This window comes from Aptenodytes forsteri, unplaced genomic scaffold (assembly GCF_000699145.1).
Source record: "Aptenodytes forsteri isolate BGI_AS27 unplaced genomic scaffold, ASM69914v1 Scaffold83, whole genome shotgun sequence".
In the NCBI taxonomy this organism is placed as follows: domain Eukaryota; kingdom Metazoa; phylum Chordata; class Aves; order Sphenisciformes; family Spheniscidae; genus Aptenodytes; species Aptenodytes forsteri.
In genome coordinates this window covers 6,238,672-6,257,183 of record NW_008795371.1, presented here as the reverse complement: position 1 = coordinate 6,257,183, position 18,512 = coordinate 6,238,672, and the positions used below count along the sequence as shown (strand labels likewise).

The following is an 18,512-nucleotide window of genomic DNA, read 5'->3' as shown; positions in this document are numbered from 1 at the left end:
CACCTGACCCTCTCTTGTATTAGAACTCCGCCAGCAGAGGCATCGTGAAAATGGGATCATTTTCATCTGCCCCTCTCTCTCTGCAACAGCATCTCCCATCTGGCTGCTAAGTATCCAAGAAGCTTCCAGCACTACGCTCAACCCTTGGTACTCCTCTTCCTCTTGGACAGCACCTTTGGAAGGTAAGCTGTGGAGGTTCATTTGATTGCTTCAGATCTCTTATGACTGAGACAGTCCAACCAGTGAGAAAGGAGTTGATCAGGAGCTGACCTGTAAGAGAACTGCTAAACTTACAAGACTAGAGAAACAAAGAGGCTGATGGTCAGGTATTGTGAAAGGCTGGAGAGCTCTTACAATTGATCCTAGCTTTGGATATGTGTCTGCTTGCAAAAGGTCTTTTAAGCAGCTCATTTTGGAGAGGAGAAGTAAAAACAGTGTTTAAATAGGCATGTGTGCATACGTCTTCTGCTCTGTGTGTCATTCTTTTTACTCTCTTATCTTTGTTAGGAAGGGTTATTTTCTAATAGTGTGCAATTTGTTATACATATTATGCAGTTCTGCCATATGCATGCTTTTGTTCTTTTTACATATGAAAAGCAAAGCTTATATCATCTATTTATCTAGGTGTACTCCCATGACCCTCTATTACTGTTGCCTTAGTGATCCTCCCAGCTATTTAAAAGAAGATAATAATGCCTGTCTTGCAAGACATTTAGGCTGATTACTTCACTGGGTGTTGTGCAAGAGGGTAAGTGTGTGCTAACTTGCATGAAGAGCTTATCTGAGAATGGCTTGCAGAACTGTGATTCACATCCAGCTCAAGAATAACGTAACATTCCCAGTCTGGGGGAAAAAAAATAATTAATGAAGAGTGATATTCTAAGGTAAAACATTCAAGCAGTGCTGAAGGGTACATTCTGTCCAGCCCCAAATCACTGTCTCCATACTGTCACAGCTGCAGGCTCTGTCGCTCTGGCATTTACAATTTCTCTCCCTTTCTAAATGCCGTGCAAATAATTATGCAAGATATGCTAATTATCCCCTAATAAAAGGTATGATTGCAATTCCACTTTGCCAGTTCTGATTTCTACAGAAAGGCTTGAAAGATGTAGTCATAGAAACAAATGGATGCTCAGCACCCTCAGTTTTACTAGAACCAAGTCTTCTCATGCTTTTCTCAAACCGAAAGAAAAAAGCTCACCATTGCTTGGTTTGTATTCTGTGGGAGTGCAAGGCTGGAGAGCCACGGAGCAGCAGAGTTGGGAACTATCAAGTAGTTTTCATCCTCCTGTTGATGTTACTTAGGTGAATAACTGGTCTGGTAGGAGGGAGGCTTTAACAGCATGATCTTGTCTTCAGAGTGTCATCTTTTCTAACAATTTAAAGTAGGTTCCTTAACAGAAGCCCTATCCTCTCCTCCTGCAGAAGAGTGACCCAACTGTTAATGTTACAGAGTAACAGCTGGACTCAAGTGAAAACACAAGCCTTAATAGCTCCTGGATGTGGGCATTAGGTGGAATCAGAATACAGCTCAGATTGCACTGTCTCGGCCAACTCCTCTCTATTAAGCCAAACCTTTGATTATTAATCAACATAGCCTACAGTCATAAAAAAAAAAGCCTGAAACCTGAATCTAGATCTGCCTTTACTCATTTAAGTCCATTTCTTTTTATTGAAAAACAGAAAAGCAGCCAGTGAAGTAATGCTACCCAAATGGTGGCAAGTTGCAGTACTTTATTTTTTACACCAGATTTTCTTTTGCAGAATTCTACACTTCGTGTCATGCAGTTTCACTCCTGATGCCTAAGATCAGCTAGAAACTCCAATGGTGGATATAAATGCAAATTGCTGATCAAGAGAAGTCTTCAGTGGCTTCTGGACACGGCTCTGATTTTTGAACCTTTAGGAAATGCATTTACCACGGAGAAGACGGCTACAACGGAACCGAATCTTTTTCTTGCTTGCCATAGTGTTGGTCCTCTCTCTCTACCAGCTCCAGTTCAGCCCCTCTGCCCTTCCAGCACCACACACAGCACCCCAAACCACGGACCCTGGCAAAGTGACCTCCAGGGACCTCTCCAGCAACAAGACTGCCGTAACAGGCAATGTCACAGCAGCACCCAAAATAAGGCACTGTGTATATGTGGATCCTGAGCCAACTGTGCCCATCACTACATTAGTGGATACAACACCACAGCGAGAAAATGTCAGTGAAAGCTACCCAGATGAAAAGGCACCACACGAGTCCAAAGGAGAATATCCCCAGGACCTATTCAGTGTGGAAGAACGCAGGCAAGGGTGGGTTGTACTTCACATCTTTGGCATGATATATGTATTCGTGGCCTTGGCCATAGTGTGTGATGAGTATTTTGTCCCTGCTTTGGGAGTGATCACAGAGAAGTTGCAGATCTCTGAAGATGTGGCTGGAGCCACCTTCATGGCAGCAGGTGGATCAGCACCAGAACTCTTCACCTCCCTCATAGGTGTCTTCATCTCACACAGCAATGTGGGCATCGGTACCATTGTGGGCTCAGCGGTGTTTAATATCCTCTTTGTCATTGGCACCTGTGCCCTCTTCTCAAGGGAGATACTCCACCTGACATGGTGGCCCTTATTTAGAGACGTCTCATTCTACATTGTAGACTTACTGATGCTCATCCTGTTTTTCCTAGACAGTGTCATTGATTGGTGGGAAAGCCTCCTTTTACTGACTGCCTATGCCACATATGTATTCACTATGAAACAGAACGTGTACCTAGAACAATGGGTGAAGCAGGAGCTGAACAAGAAGCTAAATGCTGTGCAGGCAGCATCAGCACAGCATATACGGAAGGTTGGTGTCCTTATTGTTCAGAGGGCAACTTGGAAATAATTCGTTCTAGTGTAAACCACAAAGAAAAACTGCATCTCCTTCACAAAGTGCATATTCAAACAAAACCTCAGAATACAGGTACTGATCAATAATTACGGTTATAGAATGAGGAAAATGCAATCTAGATAGTAGAGATTCTAAGAAATTAGAGAACACCACTAAAAGGGAGTTTTACCCTTGCAATTACTAAAGATATCTGTTGCGGTCAATTATCTACTTTCAAAGACATGCGTGGCATTTTCCTCACTCAGTTGTTGCAAAGGAGTTTCAAAAATACCACTTGCAGGAACACATTGTTAGTCTGAGAACATGATCGGACAATTCTGTGTTAAATAGACGAAAAAAGGCTTCTGGTAAGAGGTGCTGTCCAAACCTTTTGCAGATGAGAGATGTTGGAGGAAATTCTCCTTTTCCATTCTGAAGCTGAGTGTGTTGCTGGGATGCTGGTGGTATCACTTGTTACCCAAACTGCAGCACAGAAGGGGATCTGGCAGCCTTTAGCAACCATTGCCACCTCTCCCAATCAGCATTTGGCAACAATATCGAAATGCCCAGATCCCATTTCCATGCACTGACCACAGCTGTGTGTGCTCAGAGACGATTCTGTATGCCGCTGGTGCTCAGGCAGAGAGGTTTGTGGCTTGTCTACACGCTCCAGATTTGAGACCAGTGCCCTTCACTCATTGTCTTTTGAAAGAAGAGTTGACTGCTTACACAAAGACAGTACCTGAGGGTGACCCCAGAGCCAATTACCCTTTCAGACTAGCAGATCTGGCCCGGACATGGTCTCCAGAACACCTGGGGCTTTGTCTTCTTGAGTGTGCCTGCCCACTTCTTCCTCCTTTGTCCCTCCCCCAGCTGCCTCTTTGTCCTCTTGACCTCTGCTACTGCTGACTGTCAAGCAGAGACCATTAGATTTCAAATTGTCCTCTGGCATTCACATGCTTTACTAGTCAGACGTGTGTCACTGGCACTCAAGCATGCTTTGCCCCTTCCGGTCTCAGCACTCCACATAATTTAAGGAAAGAAAGGAAGACAGGTGAGGATAATTGAAGTGGTGCAGAATCAAGAAAGTGCTTTTCTTTTCTCCTCCTGGTCTGTCTTTCAGCCAGGGCTCGAGGCTGGGAGTCCTGAAAGCTCATGTGTTGCATTCCAGTGGGATACACGTGCAAGATACTGCAGCTACACACATACATCACTGTGGACATCACCAATCATCACAAATTGAATCCAACCATTCAGACTGAAGGAAAAAAAAACCCTGCACTTTAAGTTTACAGAGAACTCTCACTAGCACATAGTAGCATGACAGAGAGCTGCTGGACCTAAGCCTCGGGAAAAATAAATTACCTATATGGAAAGTAATGCTGATCACTGGAAAAAAATACCCCTTTGCACCTTCACTCTGCCTCTGCTGGAAAATGAGTCAGGATACAGATGTTTGGGGATGAAGTCTGGGGCTGCCTATATCTATATAGGAATCTATAGGAATCAGACGGTAGAGGCCATTTGAGTCCACCTCCAGGTACCTACATCATCACTGAGGACCTGTAGGTAGAATCCTGTTTCTCTTGGAGGCCACATGGTTTTAAGGAGAGCACATGGTTTCAGCTCTTTCAGTAGCATCCGTGAATAGTCATTTCTATTAGCTGTCCCACTTTCTCACAGACAGCAGCCTGAAGAGCTATCATTATATCCTGAAAAAGCAGGGGAAGCGGTAGTGGTTTTCAATCATTTTTGTTCTTGCTTGCATGCAGAAAAGCAGTGGGGCAGTTGCAGATGATGGAACAAAGAATCCAGCAGATGGGAGGAAGCTGCAGGTAGGTCTAAGCAACTTTTCAGGGATCTGAAGTTATTGTATTTTGAACCCCTCCCCACGTCAGGTCATGAATAAAGGTGTCAACTTCTGCGTCAAGAAACCTGGATCAAATCCTACTTTGTGCAAAGAACCAGCCATGCTTGGCACAATATCCACAGCTTACTTAAGAGGACACCTGGCTGAGTTGTGTCCTCAAAGAACTTTTTATAAAAATTAAGAGACAGCTCAGGCTTCCCAAGTGGATTTGACTAGCAGAGTGCTATTCATTCTACGCTTTAAATGGGCGTAGAGAAATTCAGAGCATTACTTTTCTTACCTGGTTTCATGGCCAATTGTCCTCCTGAGCTCCCAGAGCAGAGGCTGGTAGGGTCTGTCCTTCCCCGTAGCTAACACTGAAGAGCTTATTCCTCTGCTCCTGGTTAAATTGCTGACCCTTTGTCTTCCCCGTGGCTGGCCAGCCATTGCACGGAGAGGCCTATCTGATGTAGTGGCTGCATATGTACGTAAAATAACAGGTCTTAGCTTCCTCGTATGGATGCTACTTGTCCCTCTGCGCACTTAACCTACCTGTACTAATTAATGTTCAGTCAAAAGCTCATTAGGACTCTGGTGTTGACTATAAGAACAGAACACCAGAGCTTTTGAGTTAAGTCAGGACACTTGGCATGACTGTAACATTATCTTTTAGCAGCATATAAATCTACACAGTTATTAACAAGTTTATAACTAAAAGCACTGCATGCTTCGATTATTATAATTTATAATAACATTGTATTGATGCTGAGTCCGTGTGAGCCTGTTGTATTTATCTAAGGACAGGTTGGCTTGCTATCTGAAGAGCATGTCTCTTGCTGTGAACAGTTGATACTGACAGCCATCCTGTGAACTTGAATGCAGAGGCTGTTTAAAATCCATGCTGAGGCTGCTCCTTGGGTTGGGGAGATCAGCCTCCATATAAATGCATCCTCAGGGCAGAGGCGAACCAACGGTGGAGATGTTTTGAGGAGGAAACTGCTATTGACTGCTGCATTGTACCTTTCCATAGCCTGCATCAGCCTTACAGCGAGGCAGCAGCTCAGCCTCCCTACACAACTCTCAAATGCGCAGCACCATCTTCCAACTCATGATCCACACCCTGGACCCCCTGACAGAAGGTGAGTGAATGCTCCACATCTGAGGGATTTGGGTTTGCAGCCCTGAGCGCAGAGCAGTTTAACTGGGAATACAGCTTTTGTATGTCAGGGTGTTGGGGATCATCCTTGAAATGCAGCTCTGAGTATCACAGGTAATGTTGGGGGGGGAGCTCTGCAACGGTGGGATGAACCCTGTCTAATTGCATGGCTAGCAAGGACAAACACCTCACATCTTGGCCCTGCCATATCTACTTTGTCTGTGCCAAACTGGTTACTGCTGTGGTGGCAGCTGCTGCTTGAGGGAGGATGAGGGCATGTGGAGCAGCTGCTGTTGCTGGGGTCTCTACAGTGGCACTCACTGCGGTCCCCCATCTTCTGCTGACCCTGTGAGAGCAGGAGCAGCAAATGAGTTACAGGCTTCCTCCATCTCATAGCATGTCACATCTTCCTTCCTCTTCTTAGCTCAGACCTCACCACAGCCTTGGAACAGCAGCATTCAATGCTGACTACATTTTTGAGAAAGAGCTGCTCAACCTATCAGTCTCATTTATAATGGGAAAATGAACACAGGGAGAGCTCATTACCTACACACCACCCTAGCTGTGCACAAAGCCCCTCACAAGGCATAAACCTGAAGAAGAGGAAAAAGAAGTTAAAACCCTTGAAGAATTATTGTTTTGACAGTGGTTAAAATGCCAGCTGAGATCTAAAACACACAGCAGGTTCCAATTATGATGGTTAAGCCAATCTGTATGTGATTTAGACTGACACTGAGCACATCTAAAAGCCCACCTGCAACACTGCAGTATCATCATCACTGCCATGGTAAACTGTACCCACAGCACTTTGCAGGCAATGGGCCAACTCCCCATGGCCAAGGGCTGATCAGCTCAGGACTAAAACACCTTCTTTTAAACTGCCCAGTGTGCAGAGAAGCCACATCTCCAGAGAGACCCAGGATCTTTGCACACAAACTTTTAACGTGCTGCTTTGTGTCAACTTTAATCCAAACACAGTGTGGAGGTTCACTTTCCAAGAAATGGTGAAGCATGTTAAAAAAAGACAGTTTTTTTAGATTTTCTTCTCTAGCTCAACACATGCCCTGCCCCTCCACTGCCCTACTTGTTCTAAAGAGATTATCTGTTGTCCATTCAAAGAGAGATTGAAGCTAAGCAGATCAACACCTCTCGTGTCTATCACAGAGGTTACAAAAAGGACTCTCCAGATCAAAATCCCAGCTGCATGAACTGATCGAGGGGACAAAGGAGGCTTGATAAGGACAGCAAGTCAGATAAGTGTCCGCTTTGATAGATTTTAGTGAAGGCACCCATCATGTTACTAATAGTAGCCTAACAAGAGCCAGACTCATCAGGGTTTGCTCTACTGCCCTTGCCTCCTGACCCCCCCCAAAAGGTGGTGTCAACAGCACAAGGACAAAAACAAAAACTTACAAGAAGACATGCCATTGCCTTTAGCATCAGAAAGTGCCATACCTGAGGGACTGCTGCCCCTCAGAGACCCTTCAGCTCCTTCTCATCCTTCCTGCACCTTTAAATGCCTTTGTGCAGCATCTGCCCACCCCAGGCCAGCACACATTTGGCTTGATAGTCCAGGCTGGTGTCCTGGTGAAACCCTGGGACCTCAGCAGGAATTGTGGGGGCCTGAGGATGCCAGCCCAGGCCAAGGAGAGTGCTCCAGTGCTGTCCCAGCTAGCTCAGCCCAAAATACACTGCTGCAGGGCTTCAATACAATTGTAAGACACTGGCCTTGCTGAAGAGGCTTTATTAGCACGACTTGTGAATATTGAATAAATGAGACTCGGGGGGGAGTGGTCTGGATATTCTCTGAAAGAAAACTTGCCATCTCATTTCAGCTAGGCAGAATTTGAGTTACTGTCTCTGTATGCGGCAGCCACTAGATGGGAGTGTGACCATAGGTACTTAAGCAAGTCTAATACAACAGGGACGATGCGAGGATGGGTTACAGTCTCTCCAGAAGGTTGTTATTTCTTAGACCCTTTACTGTAATAATGCCACTGAGTTAAGGGCAAAACCTCTGCCCCAGGTACATGCCTGTTTCACTCAACACTGCTGGAACAGTCAGCTCCTTAGAAAAGATAATGATAAAGAAAGTTACTGATATTACAACAGCACAGCACTCAAAATCAAGAGGCCAGTGTCCTAGGTCCTGTGTATCTAGTAGAAGACACTCCTTACCCTTATAAATTCATACCTAAAGAAAAGGGAGTCTGGAGAAAAGGAATCGTTTATGAACAGACTGGGAAACCTAAGTGCCTTAAAGATCTTGGCCAAAAAGATGAAGTGACTTCCCCAGGATGACACTGAAAAAGGATTTGAACCCGAAAGGTATATCAGGACTGCGAGCTCAGCCTTTGTGTTAATAGTACTGCAGCCCTTTGGCACCCTCAGGACAGCTGGGTGCCTAGTTCCCACTGATCACCAACAAAGTCTTTCTCTTCACAGTGTGTGCAGCACTGTCTGTACCGGACACATTTCTGTAATTAGGTTGCAACATAAAAGATGATCCCAAAGCAATTTATCTTTCCTCAAGGGTCCTTGTTCCTTCTTGCCAATGCCTGTAGCATCAGCACTTAGAGGCTGTGGTAAAGAACACGCTACAAAAGAAAAAGGTTGCCAACTATTGCTCAGCAGTTCCTAACTTAACCTACTGAAATTAGGATCTCTGTAGGGTTTCCTTCTTTCTGCTGCAGCTGCATTTTATTTGGGCAGCACAGAAGTAGTTTCAGGGCAGCAAGGGTCCAAAATGTGGAAAAACTGCCGGCACTGGGCCTCCAAAACCGAATTCCAGAGGCAGAGGCCTTAGAAATAAAGCAGAAGTCTGAAACACAAACTTTGTTTCACTGTTCCTAATGCAACACTTCTTGTGTGAAACAAAATTTCTCATTTAACAGAAACTTAACCAAGTTTAGAATGTTTATTTTTTCTTTTTGTATTAGGAAGGGATTTCTCTGTCTACGGGATACTAGGTGTTTTACTTCAGAAGTTCTAACATTTACATTGCATCCTGAATTGTATTTTTGATAGAAGCTTTTATTTTCAAAGTGCCTTTTTTTTTTAAATGAGGAATTTCTAGCAGCTTTGGTCTTTTCCCCACTTTCTCTGAAAGTGTGTAAAGCAGAGCATGAGATCTTTTCAAGACCTTCCGGCTAGACACCAGAGGGAACTGTTGGAGAATTAAAGGGAACAAGGATTTTGGAAAAAATGAGGAACCCTCTCATTTCTGAACTTCCAGTCTTACCATCAGATTATCCTTTAAATTCTAGTCATACAGGGAAGAAGGCAGAAGCCCACTTTCACTTTTGAATGAAGAAAAAGGCTCCAGCAGCAAGGTTATCAGAGCTGTCTACCCTCAGTATGCCCCAGTTAACAAGCTAATGACTTTGGAAATTAGACCAGAATAGAGCAGCAGGCAGTGTTGCAGGCTAGAGTTGAGCTAGAAGACTGAAGGCAGCTACAGTTTCTCCTTGCTTCATTAGCATTCAATCACTTGTTTTAAGAGAATCATGATATGAAGGGGTAAAGGGAGTCATGAGATGTTTTTTATGTCTACTTTTAGACAGCAGCATCCCCAAATCCTCCAGGTTTTGCCAAATTTTAGAGAAAAAAGTCCTTCCTGTTGTTCATGTTGTAAGTTAGTCCTGTTAGATTAAATATTAGAGCCAAATAATTAATTAAAAATAAGAGCCAAACTCAAGGTAGAAGCTCAGTTGCCACCTTAAGTCCAGCCTGGATGTTGTCAATCCACAGGATAGGAATCTTCCTGAAGAGCATCTCAGGGCCCCTGGACACGGGCATGTCCCGTGTGATGGGCGCTCAGACCAGGGGGTAGAGTTACCAGCAGTGAATGCCCCAGGGGACTGCAGTCCTCAGTGAGGACTGAGCCCACAGGGCTGCGGAGCACTGGCAGTGCCCTGCCCCTGGCTGCTGAAACAGCCAGCACGCTGCCCTGCTCAGCTAATCCCCAGCACTAGCAAGGACTGAGCTGACAGATCTCCTTCCTCCCCATGCTGACCTGCAGATCTGGCCAGCTTATAGCCAGCTCTTCCTCCAGTCTCAGTCCATCCAGTCCATCCTGCATGTGGATGTCATGTGTGTCAGAGGAATTAACACCTTTTTAAATAAGGCTGATCTCATGAGAACTGGATAGTGGCCTGGACCTAATCTGTTTATCCTGACACAGAGATGCTCACAGGCTCCGCTCAGGTCGGCACTCAGCCCGCAGCCTAGGTGAGGGCAGGGAGCCAGCATCTTGAATTTATATAATCTCTTTCAGGCTGAGCCTGAACGCCCTGACCCTGCTGACAGAAGCTTTTGCAACAGCTTCTGGGAAAAGCTGAACAGAAAGATGCATTGCCCAGTGGTTAGAGGAGACTGGGAGCAAAAAGTCACCTCTTCGTTGCCTTGCACCGATGGGTATGCTTGTGCTTAGCTTCAGCAGAGGGGGAATGAAGCAAAGCTCTTCACATCCCCTCCGGTAGGCTTCAATATCGACAAGGAGCATGGAAGAGTCAGGCTTTTTAGTCCCAGCCAGCCTTTCAAAGGAGAAGAGCTCATTGTTTCATCTCTGTCCAGCCATTCCAGTGTTCAGTGGAAATCACAGTTGGTGAAAAATGTTTCTGTCAGACGGTAACAGGAATCACACCAGAACAGGACTCGTCCCCAGAAGCCTTAATGTCTGAGCCAGTCCCAGTTATTTGACATATACCAGAGTCTACTGATTTTCATGAGGTTCGGCTCAGAACAGAAGATCTGCCTGCATGGCTGAGGGCCTCTAACCTGCTATTTCTATTAACTCAGTATCACAGTGATGAATAAAGCGGCAGAGCCCTGCCCTTGAGGCAAATGACAACAGCATGTTCTGGTTGCACAGTCAACAGTACAGTAGATTAAATCAGCGTGATAAAACTTTCAGAGGAAATTAATTTACAGCCCTGCACACAAGCCAAGCATAGCATGGCCCCCTTCTTGTGGCTACTGTCCCTGTGCAAACCCTGTAACCCTCAGCTTAGTCATTGGGTAGGCAGCTCAACAGAGAATATAGACTAGAGCAAAACGAGGCTTTTCTTTGAGCCAATGACTTGCTCACTTTCAATGAGAGTAGGAGTTAAGGTATTTGAGCACAACACCTAATGGTGGAGACACACACACAGTTTCACAGTTCACTGTAAAACAATAATAAAGCAGCTCAGCTGAGCAGAGCACCGTTTACAGTGGAAGAAGTCCTCAGCAGTCCCAGAAATATAGTACTGGGCACTGCACTGGTGAAGATGATCTCTTGGGTAGCCTGGACCCTGTTGAACCTGGATACCAGGAATTTAGATCAACTCCAGCAGAGGAGACACTCATGTACACTTAGAGAAATCAATCATATTCCAGATAACTGGAACATAAAAGGTTTTTATTTTTCCTTACCATCAGGTCACCAGGCTGCAAGCAGCACAGTAAAGCCTCTTCAACAGCCACATGGCAGAAGGAAGATGTAATTTTTAGCTTGGACATAACCTAGCCTGAAAAAAATCAGCAGTCCTCTGTTCTTTCTGCATTTGCTTCCTATGAAGTACAGATATCCCCTGTATTACTGAACTGGAAAGGATTTCTCTTCCCTCTAGATTCTCTTTTAAATATGAAAGTATTGGTTACATGTCAAACGTTGGCATAATTGTCGTAGTACTAAGCATTTAAATATAACAGCTATGATCAACTAGCAGCAGCCAAAACCTAGGGCCACAGCCAGAAAGACAACTCACATGTCAGTGTTGACTGCAACCCATGCAAGAGGAAAAGGGCAAGAGAGCGTGCGTGTGTTGGGGGGAGGCAGGTAAATGGGGGCTTTGCATAGCTGACAGCTGCTGATGAATGCATCCTTCTCATCCACAGCAAAATTTAAAGACAGGATTGACATCCTGAGCAACATAGCCAAGGCCAAAGTAGAGACTCTGGCTAGACAAGGATCAAAACCAGAAGGTGAGTGCAAGAAGAATCAGTGCTGTTTGCCTTGTTTTGCACTGCAATCCCTCACCTTCCCAGCACTCAACACCCAAGGGCTGGCAAAGAAACACTATGGTCTAACACAAGTTTTCTGTTATTACTGGTCGCAGATGGCTGCAATAATAATGCAGCAGAAATCAATCGATGCCTGCTAACAGTAGGCAATAAGCGCCATCCCCACAGGAGTCTAGGACATAGCATCCAAACAGAAAGTGCTACAAGGATGTAGTGTAAATTGCAACCGGAAGGGTGGAAGAGGGGAAATCAGACCATTACAGACAGCAGTTGGGTGCTGCTATGCTGCTGATCTTTGGTAGACCCTGCAAATGAGGTGTTCGTTAAAACAAAGTACCTTCATTTTAGCTTGGAAATTTGGCACACTTGCAAGAGCAGAAGAGCACGCAAGGTTCCTCCACAGAGAAAAGCTGCACTGACTTTGCCTATAACAATTCTAAGGGTCTGTACATTCTCCTTTTTAATAGTTTTTGCTTTTTCTATATCACTACTGATACACAGGCTTTCTGAGCTGATTCAGAGGCAGCAGCTGGCCTGTGCTACAACACGGGTCTGTGCTGGCAGCGAGGCTGGAGATTTTGAAAAACAAGCACACTTTTGTGTAGAAGGTCCCACCTCCACAAGCACCCTGCGGCAGTACAGCAGTCACCAGAGTACCTCACACTGGGCCTCACCTATGTGAATGACACCAAACTTGAGGAAAATACTGTTTAACAAACAAGTAAATTCTCAGTGCGAGTTATCAACACAGCATTGACTTCACTGAACTATGAACGTTCAGCCCATGACATGTTCCACAAACTTTGTTGGTGCATAGGTAGAGCTGTGCAGATTCCAAAAGTGTTATCGCTCTGTCTCCCACTTTGGGCTGAAAGTATCCCAGGTGAACTCTCTTAAGGCCTGGTTTTAGAAATCCCAAATGACACTCACTGAAAACACATATTTCTGAAAATCTTCCCTCCAGACTTGCTCCCTAGTGCAGTTGTGCTGTACTGGATCAGCTTACCCAGTTCAGGATAAGATACCCTATAATGCCCCATCCTGGTACAATTCATGGGATAACGCGATCCTACTGACTTGACAGGCTTGACTATATGGAAGGGATCCCTTAACCTAAATTGCAGCAGTCTGAAAAGGGCCCTTGCTGTGACCAAGCAGAGAGTCAGGCACTCCCTCTCACCTCTGCTCTGTGTTACCCATATGTCTACAGTATTCTGTATAGAGGTTTGTGTGGTGTTCTTGGCTATGCAGGTTAACACAGGAACAGCACAGAGGACATTGCAGTTATTTCCTTGTATGTGTCAGCACTTTCCTATTTACATTTGAATACCTACCAAATGATTAGGGATTAAAGTCTGGCAGCACCTAACAGTCATTTCTCAGAAGCCTCAAAGAATATCAGTTCCCTGGAGAATGCCACGCTCTACTAGAAAAAAAGGGGAAGCAAAGCTTTACATCCTTTCTGGCTTTTAAGGATGGCTTTAATAAGATCTTCAGAATCCAGACTGAAACCAAGAAACACTCATCAGTTGTAGGTCAGATAATTAGCATTTCCCTGTTGTTACGCATGTGCCTCTTACAGCAGTTTCAGATAGAAGGTCATAGGAGCATCAAGGTATCATTCTATGCCAGGTGGGCCAGATTCTGCCCGGCTTTTACTAATCACAATCCACAGAAGACAGAGAGAACAAACAGAAAACCTAAGCAATCAGAATGCATTTAACATGAAATGCTACACGTTTCTGCAGGAAGCTCAAACCTTCCTGCTGATCAAGGGGAAGGCGACTACCTGACGCTAACATGTCTGAAACCGGTATTCCCTCTTATCACTTTCAGCAGAAGAGGAAAAGAAGGCACCAAGCACTGTTCAGGTAACTCCTGCCAGTGATTCTGAACCCAGCAAAGACAAACAGAAGGCAGATGCACCGCAAGATGGACAGGTATTTAAATAAGCATCATAGGCAATAAGCACTCAGTCCAGACCAAACTTCACATGTACTTTCCTTCTTCCCTCTCTAGAACTTTTGGGGTAAGACCCAACCCATTTCCCGTAACTGGCAACAATAAATAGACTGTGTGTGTAGTGATAAGATATATTAAGGCGTTAGCTGAAACATTTCGGCTTACAAACATGAATCAGGTCCAAAATATGACACCAACTGATACTGTATAGTATTTTCTCTTCAGATGACTCTTCTGAGGTCAGAAGGCTACTCCAACATAAGGGAAGATATGAGTATCTGCCTGTCCTGTGTTCATCAGTACATGTTTCTGCTTTGTTTCCCTAATCCCTCCTTTCAATTGATGTAATTTGGCTGTTCTGACAAGGAAAGGTTTTCAGAGACAGTAAATGTTTAATTTGTGTCAAAACCCCATCTAAAAGTTGATTCTAGTTAATACGTACAAGTTAATTAACATAATACACAGGCACTGAGATAGGGTACGCCTGGATTTTGTCCCACAATAGCAAGACATGGGCTGTGTCTGCATTCAGCCATGTTACAAATTTGACCTCTGCCAAGGCGAGGCCCTGGTGAATAAATGCTGTGCAGCTCCTTGTTAGTGTGAAAACATATTGGCTATTTTTCTTTTTTCTGATCTACAGCCCTCTTCAGACAGCGATACCTCCAAAGACAGCAGCTCTGAGAGTGAGGAAGACAGTGATGATGACAGCACAGATGATGATGAAAACGATGAGCCATTATCTCTTGAATGGCCAGAAACTAGGAAAAAACAAGCAATTTACCTTTTCCTCTTTCCCATTGTCTTTCCTCTCTGGAGCACTATGCCTGACGTTAGAAACCCAGTAAGAATCTATCTTCCTTCTGCTACTGGATTCATTAACTGAACTATAGATTTCCTCTCGGCAAGAGTCCCCAGTTCTATTTTTCCACGTCTAGAGACTTTGCATACTTAAAGTGCTATTAATGCTGCAGGGAGTGGGACAGGAGCCCCAGCTGCAGCATAGCATAGTTCCAGAGACTTAATTTAATAAACCACAGAAGACTAGCAACTATTGGTCATCTAATGAAGCTGACAAAAAACAAATACAATTAGAGAGACGAGGGTCCATGTTAAAGCAATTGATTGCAGTAAAGTGTTTCAGGTAAATAATTTTCATTGGGGATTGTTAACTTTCCTGAAACTTCTCCATGTTTTTCTTTTCAAACTTGGTTTTAACAGGACTCCAGAAAATTCTTTGTCATCACGTTTTTCGGATCCATCGTCTGGATTGCTGTATTCTCTTACCTCATGGTGTGGTGGGCTCACCAGGTGAGGGGTTTATTTTATCTCTGCAAACAAGACCATTTCAGAACAAGTAGATAGAGAGAGAGGGAATAGTGTCACTGTGACTTTTTATCTGATGAATTACAGCTGCGGTCATCCGTCAAAACAGTAGAAACTTTTTTATTAGAAGCCAAAAGGGAATTTTCAATTTCATTCTTTTCGATTTGACAAAGACTCATTCTTTTTCGAGAGCTTCCAAGGGAATTTGTGCATCAGTGAAAGGAAAAGTGCTGTCAAGATTTATCTTAATACTGCCTTTTCATTGAGAAATGCTTCTGTGCAGAACATAATTATCCCTTGCCTAATTAAAATTGTAGGAAAATACAGGTTTTGATTCTGGAAGCCGCTAAATGATCTCAACTCCCATTGCCTTAATGTTCACCTGGTATTCTGGGAAACAATACTTTGCGTCTTGTAGAATCAGACCCACAATTTGTATTTAGTAATATATTGCACATTCACAGTATAGTTGATTAAGCCATAAATCCAGAAGACTGTCATTTCCCAAAGCTCTCGGATCATACATAGCTGATGTTGTATTTGGAGAGGGAAAGGTAGAAGGCATCCAGAAGAGGTGAACTTAGGACAGAAGAGTTGCGCTGTACCTGACTTTGCCTTCCTTAGTCTTGGCAACACTGCGATCAGATGCTCTGCACTATAGAGCAAATCTGAGATCAACATAGACTATGAAACTTAACTTTTTATCCTATAAAGCAGAAAACTACTACCGTGTTCAAGAGGATTCAGAATATTTTAACTCAAATATGGCACAAAACCTAAGACTGCACAGAGCAATTAAATGCCACGTTCCAAAACTAACAGCCCTGCCCAACTTTCTTTGCGTTTATTAGGTTGGTGAAACAATTGGGATATCAGAGGAAATTATGGGGTTAACCATACTGGCAGCAGGAACATCAATCCCTGACCTTATCACCAGTGTCATTGTTGCACGGAAAGGCTTAGGTGACATGGCTGTCTCCAGTTCTGTAGGCAGCAACATCTTCGATATCACTGTTGGGTGAGTACTAGTTCAATGCTAAAAGATGCATTTCTTCTGAAATACAAAGCAAGCTGGTTTTATTCCAAACAGGGTCTTAATTAATTTCATTTTAGCTGTAATTAAATGAAGGGCAGCTGGACAACCAGTTTTTGGGTTTTTTTGTTTTGTGTTTTTTGGTTTTTTGTTTTTTTGTGTTTTTTTTTTTTAAACCCTAACGTAGTCAGGAAAGACAGATTTTTCTAACTTAGTGCAGCAGAGTGAACATTAAGTTGCATAGTTCAGCTCATTGTTCTGCAGCTGAAAATAATGGTATGTAACTCAAAACAGAAGCACTACCATCTTCACCTAATTCTGAATCAACAGAAAATTACTGATTTTTCAAGGCAAAAATGCAGCAAATCTTTGGCTAACATCAAAGACAGGATAGTTATCCAGTCACTCAGACATTCAGATCCTATGCAATCAAGGCTCAGTATCTGTGTTTATCTTTCATCAATAAAGCATCAGGACTTACTTCTTTATTATAGCATGCTGAGACACTTAATTCATAGGTACTATTTTAAAAACCCTTTATAGATTCTTGGCTTGCATTATGATAGTGCAAGTATTATCCAAATGCAATTTTTGACACGAACAACATCAATTTTAGATTTATGCTGGGTTATACTGAATGCAATCATGCATTTTTTTCCTGCAAGTTTGGAAAAATTGCTTAGTTATGATGCAGAAAATCAACTGCTTTAAAACATTTATTTCAATTGCTTTTCCTTTACTTGCAGTTTGCCTGTTCCTTGGTTCCTTTACTCTGTCTTCAATGAGCTCAGTCCAGTTGCAGTCAGTAGCAATGGTTTGTTTTGTGCAATTGTTCTCCTTTTTCTCATGCTCCTATTTGTGATTATCTCAATCGCTCTATGTAAATGGAAAATGAACAAACTGCTGGGGCTCACTATGTTTGCTCTTTACTTTGTGTTTTTGATCATCAGTGTGATGTTAGAAGACAAGATAATATCCTGCCCAGTATCTGTATGACATTTGGACAGTTCAAGATGTATGTAAGCATACATGAAAATCAAAAGGGGTTTAAGGTAGCAATTGTTCTACTGAAAAAAGCAACCAGAATTATAATAAACTTACTGGGAATAAAATATCTACTGCTTTAAAACATTTATTTCAATTGCTTTTCCTTTACTTGCAGTTTGCCTGTTCCTTGGTTCCTTTACTCTGTCTTCAATGAGCTCAGTCCAGTTGCAGTCAGTAGCAATGGTTTGTTTTGTGCAATTGTTCTCCTTTTTCTCATGCTCCTATTTGTGATTATCTCAATCGCTCTATGTAAATGGAAAATGAACAAACTGCTGGGCTCACTATGGTTTGCTCTTTACTTTGTGTTTTTGATCATCAGTGTGATGTTAGAAGACAAGATAATATCCTGCCCAGTATCTGTATGACATTTGGACAGTTCAAGATGTATGTAAGCATACATGAAAATCAAAAGGGGTTTAAGGTAGCAATTGTTCTACTGAAAAAAGCAACCAGAATTATAATAAACTTACTGGGAATAAAATATCTTTAAAATATAAAAAAAAAAATCTCAAGTGGTATGTCAGCCTCTACTGTTTTTCTTTATGACCACAAAAGATCAGATAATGAAGTGACCGATATCAAATAACATACATATTTAGGCATTTGTGGAAAGGCTGATATGATATAGACGCATGAAGTTTTCCGTATGGCGGATCCCCTCAAGTTAACGGAACTGATTTTCAGCACAGAATATTTACTCATTATAGAAATATTTTCAGGAACGCACTCTAAATTACTTAGTCAACTGCTCAAACTCACTGAAATCAATGAACTTTACTTCAGTAACCAGTAACAGAACCAGACATTTACTGCTTACCCTTACAGAACTACTCTGCTTAGAATCATTGTGTGGACACACATTCTGCATCTCAGAAGTTAACTCCCTTCAAGTTGCATAAAAGCAATGAGCACAGCGGTTCCCGAGGTTTGTGCTGCAGCTAGTTTGCCATGACTTCCCTAATGCAGGTAGTTTTCATCCTTTCATGAATGCCACTATAAAGCATCTACAACTGGTACTCTACACACACCTCCAAGAAAGTGTACACAGAACATGCGATGAACTTCATGAAATGCTTTTTGCTGGCCCTCTTAAGACTGGGAAATGTAATACTAAGGTTTTCATGGAAAAAGCAAAGCAGTAAGAGTTATTTCTGCATGCAGAACAACATGGGATTTGAGAGTTGCACAGCAATCCTGACAGGTATCCATATGGCTCCTTTTAAATCTGTATCTGATCTTGCAATACAATCCCTAAAATTTACAGTAAGTGCCACCA

The 18,512-nt window shown here is 43.1% G+C and overlaps 1 protein-coding gene across 1 annotated transcript; it reads left to right on the top strand.

The window, feature by feature from the left end:
• Positions 1–1,847: 1,847 nt before the first annotated feature.
• Positions 1,848–17,782, top strand: SLC24A1 (solute carrier family 24 member 1). The gene is made up of 9 exons (XM_009280419.1): positions 1,848–2,833; positions 4,630–4,692; positions 5,737–5,845; positions 11,743–11,829; positions 13,705–13,808; positions 14,474–14,674; positions 15,052–15,141; positions 16,008–16,174; positions 17,352–17,782. Exons 1-9 carry the CDS (start codon positions 1,910–1,912, stop codon positions 17,599–17,601), a joined length of 1,995 nt encoding a protein of 664 aa, XP_009278694.1. The 5' UTR covers positions 1,848–1,909; the 3' UTR covers positions 17,602–17,782.
• The last annotated feature ends 730 nt before the right edge of the window (positions 17,783–18,512 follow it).

Bases quoted from the DNA above. Each gene is read 5' to 3' on its own strand.
- SLC24A1 (XM_009280419.1), top strand. From the start codon at position 1,910: ATGCATTTACCACGGAGAAGACGGCTACAACGGAACCGAATCTTTTTC. The intron at 2,834-4,629 runs GTTGGTGTCCTT...GCTTGCATGCAG, and splicing joins CAGCACAGCATATACGGAAG to AAAAGCAGTGGGGCAGTTGC. The intron at 5,846-11,742 runs GTGAGTGAATGC...TCTCATCCACAG, and splicing joins CCTGGACCCCCTGACAGAAG to CAAAATTTAAAGACAGGATT.